The sequence below is a fragment of the Crocodylus porosus genome, unplaced genomic scaffold, assembly GCF_001723895.1.
Source record: "Crocodylus porosus isolate Cpor-Errol unplaced genomic scaffold, CroPor_comp1, whole genome shotgun sequence".
Lineage (NCBI taxonomy): Eukaryota > Metazoa > Chordata > Crocodylia > Crocodylidae > Crocodylus > Crocodylus porosus.
This window is the reverse complement of record NW_017728931.1, coordinates 29,978,101-29,985,122: the sequence shown is the minus strand read 5'-3', so window position 1 is coordinate 29,985,122 and position 7,022 is coordinate 29,978,101. Positions and strand designations below refer to the sequence as shown.

The 7,022-nt window shown below is 36.9% G+C and overlaps 1 protein-coding gene across 1 annotated transcript in view; it reads left to right on the top strand.

Moving 5' to 3' along the window:
• The window catches only part of LOC109315918 (phosphatidylinositol 4-phosphate 3-kinase C2 domain-containing subunit gamma-like), a 16,330-nt gene extending 9,529 nt beyond the window's left edge, over nt 1–6,801 (top strand). Inside the window, exons 3-4 of the mRNA XM_019543879.1 lie at nt 5,371–6,185; nt 6,712–6,801. Coding sequence (XP_019399424.1) covers nt 5,469–6,185; nt 6,712–6,801 — 807 coding nt within the window. The 5' untranslated portion in view covers nt 5,371–5,468. The remainder of the gene's footprint in view (nt 1–5,370; nt 6,186–6,711) is intronic.
• The last annotated feature ends 221 nt before the right edge of the window (nt 6,802–7,022 follow it).

The window sequence follows — 7,022 nt, the reverse complement described above, 5'->3', positions numbered from 1 at the left end:
GTTTTTAAGAGGAGGTTGGATGAACATCTTGCTGGGGTCATTTGACCCCAGTATTATTTCCAGGGGGTCAGACTAGATGATCTACTCAGGTCCCTTCCTACCCTAGAAACTATGAAACTATCTTTTATTAGACCAACTTAAATAGTCAGAAAAAAATTTTTAAGCAAGCTTTCAGGTTCAAAAACTAAGGAAGTCAGGCTAAGGGAATTTCAGCAGCTAGTGTGTGCTCTTCCTAGATGGAATGAAAAGTAAAAAAAACAGAGGGTGAGCTGGTATGTATGGGGCTCTTCAGAATCAAAAGACCTTTCTGCCGTCTCAAGCAAAGGTCTCTCACAAACTTAAGTGGGTAATAAATCTGTTTCCTTTATGGCTCAATCATGTTCTTGCAATGACTTGTACTTGTATTTTTTTTATGTTATCATTAGTTATTTCCACTAATGTCCTGGTCATACAGTTGAGAGAATCTAGGTCCTTTCTCTTCGCAGCTTACAACTTAGACAAAGAGACAAGAGGATACATATACAATGTAACCAAGTTATCCATGGCCCACATCTTGGTAACCTATGTGTGTTTTACCAATAATAATGTGTTGTACTTGATCATTTTTTCTTCCCAAACTGCGTGGATAGGATTAGGCACCCAGTTTTACCCATTGGGTATCCTAGTTACCTGACTACATGCATCAGTACATAAAGATACTAATTCAAGCAAAGTAATATCACATGACTTATAAAGTAGTGTCTCAGCTACCATAATTCTTTTCCTAAAAGGACAGTCTTTGGACAGGGTGAGATATCAGAATTTCCTTTAAATGCTGTTTTCTGGTTCATGTTTCTTTCATTAGTTTTGATGCACTGTGACAGTAGGTGGCACTAAACAGCAACAACTTGAATTGAATGTAAGCTGTTGAAAAAATTCCTTAGTGTGGTGTGAGTTTTGTTAGATTTGACTCCACAAATTGTAGATATATTCTATTGCTGGCCCTCTGCATGTGAACATTTTATGCAGATGCTCTGCTGGCAAGAGAATGGAAGAGATAGAAGATGAAAAGCTGACTTTGTGGAATATGCCTGTATTTCACTTTAGAGCATAAGCAAAGCTCTTTAGTCTTTATCTGCAGCTGGGATTTTTACCACATTTATCTTTTACACAGAAAAAGGTCAAAAGTAGTCATGAATGTGTCTTTACTTAATTTAATAAATTATTTTAAAATAAACGTTATTAAAAGTAATACATTTGTATTAATTGTAATTTAATAAACTGCTAGCAACAGCAGCAGAGGGTCTCTTGTTCATTTTCTTTAAATATGGGGAGAGAGGAAAACAGAGAAAATCATCAGCTCTCATCTCTGATGTTAAGTTCCCCACTGCCAGGGGATGACCTCTCACCCAGGTTCATATCCACTATTAAGAAGTGAAGGTATGGTCGGGAATAATGTATCTTACAATTCAAATTTTTGTCCTTGCATAGATGCTGTGGCCTCCCATTTATTTCCTCAACAGCCTTAAGCACATGTTCCAGGGCAAAGTTTTCTTTATAATGTTCACATTCATATCCCATTTAGTTGCTATCAGGTAGAAGATATCTGTAATTAATTGACCAAGCTTAAACACTTTAACCTCATGTGTTCAATAATGCTGCATGACCTCTCCTAAGCGAAACATTGTTTAGTGTACTGTATCATACTTTCCCTAGCACAATTATTTTTATTCATGTAAAACTTTGCAATGGATTAAGCTCTGGGTTTAACATGAATTCTTAACATGTTTATAAGTTAAATGAGCTATACATTTTAAGGCACAGTCCTGCAATGTGAAGTATGAGTGTATACAGTCTCTGTGAGGCATTCTGCCTGTAGCAACCAACCTGTTTCTCTCTTTGATAGAAAACAATATGGTCTCCCCTGCATGGGGCCAAATTTTCTGGCCAGCATAGGTGAGGTTCCCTACCTGGCCTGCTCTGACTCTGCTAGAACACTGCAGAGCAGGAATCCCCTACTGAGATGAGCCTTCTCTATTAGCAGACCATGTGGCAGAGGGATCAGCCATTCCTGATTGCAAGAGGCATGATTTCCTCTCAAGTTATAATATCAGTGATGCAAATTGACCTATAAGCTGCATGATCTTGCTAAAAGTGGAAACTTCTGAATCTTATTGCAATGCAAAAATCCTTCTAAATGTGAACATTTCTGAGACCTCTCAGTTGGGAAGTGCACCTTGATTTTTATACACACACACACACACACACACATGCACACACTATATATACTATATCTGTAGTAAGTTTAATTCTGTAAGGTGTTTCAGCAGTATCTTTAAAACTAGGTTCCCAAACAGCATGAAGACAGCAAATAGAAGAACAACCCATTTCTCATTCTTGTCACTTGAGATTTCCCTGGGGGAAGAAATGGGAGAGAGTCATCAACTCACTAAACCTGTTAAACAGGAATGAAAGCTTCTAAAGAAAGCTTCCTGCCTCCTTGAAATCGAAACTATGTAGTTCCCCTGAGCATGACTGTGAATGAAATAAGATTCGATGTTCTTCCAGCAAACTATGTATTTAAGGTAAGAGGCTGTAACAAATGTGCTTAGAGTTTAGCAAATAGCCCAATCCTTGTTCAAGTAAAGGGTTGGGCCCAAATTATAAAAGTACTTTATTTTAGGATGTGTTGCCATTGTCACTTTAAAATATGGAAACTTTCTTTTATATGTTTCATAAGAACTACAGCATTGTGGTACTGCATAGAGTATTCAAATTGCATTTTTTATCATAAGCATCATGATATTTGGATTTTTTTCTTACCCTCAGATCCTAGACCCAAGTGATTATGCAAGAATATCATTTTTCATTTAAAAGAACAAAGAATTTCTCATCTTCATTTCAGAGGAAAGCTTAGAAACACAAACTATGGTGGCTCAAAAAGCACAAGTCAAATAAAATGAACCCAAATCATTGTCCTTTCTGTGGGTTTTTTTTTAATTATTATTTTTTCATGGGGCGGGGGTTAGTCTGTTCAATGAATTGTCAATGCTTGGGGCTGTCAGTGCTGATAGTAAAACACAAGTAAATACTAAAATACAAGTAATAAACAATGAAAAATAATAGGCCAGACTTATGTATGGTAATTTGGACCATTGTTTGAGGGCTAGGGGTGGGAATTGGCCCAAATTCTGAATCTGATCATTCCAGGATCTGAGCATCTGCTGTGTGGCACAGAACAGGCCTCAGCAAGACACAGCATGCTGAAATTCTATTCTGAACAGCTGGTTTTAAACATTTGCCTCAAAGAGAGCAATCAGTATGTGTTACACAGAGAAATAGAATTTTTATGTAGTATGCTCCAAGAATGTTTGTGTTACGATTCTTGGCTACAGCACTGACCTTTTGTTTCAGCAGAGAACATGTTTGTTAGGAAGTTGCATGCTCATGTGACACTCTTGCAGGATACGTTACATCAGCTTTGGGATAGCACTAGTCATCCCAAAGGGACCGTCTGTCCACTAAGAATAAAAGAGTGGAATATGTTGGCCATATCTTCCCCGGCCTTTAATGCAACTGCTGCACTATATGATGATGGACCAAGTGGCGATAGCAATGAGTCTTCTTAGCACAATTAAAAAATCCAGAACATTGGAGATGAAGTGGGAGGTAACATTCATGTATAAGTCTGATGCACACACAGAGATTTTCATGTATATTATAGCTGAAAGAAATGTATCCAATGTGATTTAAAGCTTTGATTTTTATGGCAACATTACTCATGACATGAGGTACGCATGAAGGAGTTGAGCTAGTCATCCCACAAATCTGCTGTTTGACATTAATAGCCTTTATACCATTATGTACTTTATGTTGCTAAGAGTCTATTTTAGAAGTGATTGAGTTTTAAAAAGGGGGTTTGTATTTTCTATTTCCCTCTGCAGGCTTTGAAGTAGTAACAGTTTTTTTCCCCATGAAATTTTCTATTTTTCAAATTGTTTCACTTCAAGGGGGAAAAAAAGTCTAAAAAAGGAAGAGAGCATTATATAACAGGACAAATATAGTTTATTTCCCTTCAGTTTCTCACCAAAAAAAAAAATGACCAGCTCTATCACAAAGATTTCCTTTGGTAAGTATCACTTGAAAGAATGCACAAACAAAGAATGAGTGAGGGGCAAAAGGTACAGTTCAAACTGTAGTGATGACAAGAGGTCCCTTTCAACCAATTTCACTTTCCATTCCTCCTAACTTCTGACTGTGGGTGATTAAAGCTTGAGTTTAAATGGATTTTGGCTTTGACTACATAAAAAAAAAAAGTTATGATGAATACCTTCCACTGTAATATAGATTTTTCAGTGCATGGCACTATAATCTAAGCTAATACACCATAGATCTTAGGAGCATATTGGAAAAACTATTTGTGGTACTCAGCCTCAGCAATTTACAAGAGTACTTTTCATCTCAATGGCATCTCTCTCCTGAAAGGGAATAAGTTGTCATTATATTAAAGCATTGACACTCTAATTCAATGAAAATTTAATTGACAATAAGTTGCAATTTATTTTATTTGAAAAATGCAGCAAACACAATTCACCATATACTGTCATTGTGGCCATTTGCATTCTTAGGCATTGATGACAGGCTGCTTTTGCTGTTGTATCCAACTGGGAACCAGAATATGCAGCCAACTAATGTAACCCCAGATGTTTTTGAAACCTTGTTTGTGTTATATGTCAGTATATTTTTCTGGTCTTATCTTCTATGTATTTCTGTTAAAAATCCAAGTTTAAAAAGTAGGGGGGAAGGCGGGGGGCTTACCTTGGCTTGCTGATATTTTATCTTGGTTTACATGATAATTTGAAATTGTGCATGTGTTTATTTTTTAAAGAATAGTTCTGGGGTCAAGGACACTGATTTTATTGCTGACTTTTTAATTGACTCACAGAATGACCTTCAGCTCTTTGCCTCAAAATACACCTATATAAAACTGGTATAATAGGTGAGAGCTTTCAAAGACACAGTAGGGAGCTGTACACTAATGAGTCTTGCAGTGATATTGTGAAGCTGCCTAGGTTTTTGTAAAGGGTATGAGATCCTTGAATATATTGTTCCATTTAAGTTTAAAATAACCACAAGAAGAAATGTAAAAAAAAAAATCTTTGGAAACTGCTGAAATGGATATTTCAGCCTATACATTTCTAAGGATGATGTAATTTCTATTCAGGAATTTAGTAATAGCTAGGTGGGTCGTGTCACCAAGTATCTAGTACAAGAGTGAATATCTTTATCATCTATGGAGAGCACTCCAATATTAATGTCACTTGTACAATTTTCAACACATTGAATTATTATTATTATTATTTTTTAATTTGACTTAATTTGTTGTTTCAGTGAATAATACCATACATTATGCAATGCTAACAACTGTGACTTTGGAATTATGGTAAAATTCCCCAAAGTGCCAACAAGATTCATAAATTGAAGCAGCTATGGCGCACTCTTGGAAACTGCCTTTGACACAAGAGGAGTTAAATGAAGAACAATATGAGGGGCAAACATCTTACTCCATGTATCATTTTGTTCCTGCTAGCCAGGTCAGCCTAGGCCTGGATCATATAGCTGGTGAAGTCAGCAGTGAAATGTCCTTTTATGGTACATCAGATTCACATGGTCCTGAAGAAAATGACTTTTTCACATCAAAAGTATTTGACTTAAATGCAGCAGAACAGCATTTTTATGGAGTAAATCAACCTTGGGTTCCTGGTGAATTTTACTTTGGAAGTCCTGTATCTCCTTGGCAACAAACCACAGGACCACCAGCAGTTGGTTTCAGACCTTCTTTGTTACCAGGCTGTTATAACTTCAGTGTTGAAGATTCCTACCCAGCATATCCCCTCGAAACATACTACAACTACGATGCATATAAAAGAAATAGCTCAAGTCAAATTGGAGGTGAATTTGGCTCAGTTGTGGAAGAAAATGAGAACAAGTTGAATTTTCATATAGGCTTTGAACATACAGATGGTCAGTATTTGATGTTCTCAGGTGATAGTCCAAATGGACAAGGAATGAACAATAGAAGTGGGGATGCCAGGAGTCCTTTCCCTGTAAGCTATGGAGAAGCTTACTTAACAGACTCTTCCACAAGATTTACCTTGGACCCTCTCTGGCCCAGCACCTCTGAAAACTCTATAAACAACAAAGAGGTATGTGCACAATTTGTTTCTGTCCAAATGTTGAACTTTGTGTATTCACCCACTCTTGTCGGTGTTAGTATATGGAAATGGGCTTTGGTTTTGGCCAAAATACAGTAGAGAATACAAGCTGGGCAGTTTTTTCTTGTCGTTATTCTTTCTTCTTGGCAGTAATTTCCTGTAGTGTTTTTTACAAGTGAAAAAGGAAGCTATTCTCAAGCAAATAGTACCTTGCTGCTTCTTTGTGATCAGTTGAGATTTTTTTTTTTACATCTTTAATGCTTTCAAACCTCACTTACATTTGTGGAATCTCCCCCTAAAAAAAAAAAAATCTTGAACATTGTATCAAGCAGACCATAAATATTTTTTTTAAGGGAAGGAAGCTCTCAGTCTAATGGGGATTTTATATTGGCTGGATATGTGTTCTGACTCATTTTTTACTTAACAGTCTAGATCCATATCTCCCAATGTCCCTATTAAATAAAATCTTTTACTTTTATTTGAAAGTAATGAGACCAGCCCTTCCATTGGTGTAAAGTGGATTAACCTACAGATTCCAATAGAACCACACCGAATGACAGTAGATGAGGATGAAGATGATGGCCTGACAGGGCCTAACAGGTTGTAATGTAAATCTTGAAGTGCTTTTAGACCTTTAATATTATTTGGGTTATTGGACAGTAACTACTGCAGAGGGAGCAGTAGAACAGAGTATGGTAGGGTGTTTCCTTCCTCCCATCTCCCACCTTTCCTTGTTTGTTTAAAGAAGTACATAACAAATCCATTAGGGCTGTGCGAAGCTTCAGTCACTGATTTGATTCAGTAGAGATCCAGCCCAGCTTGGTGGCT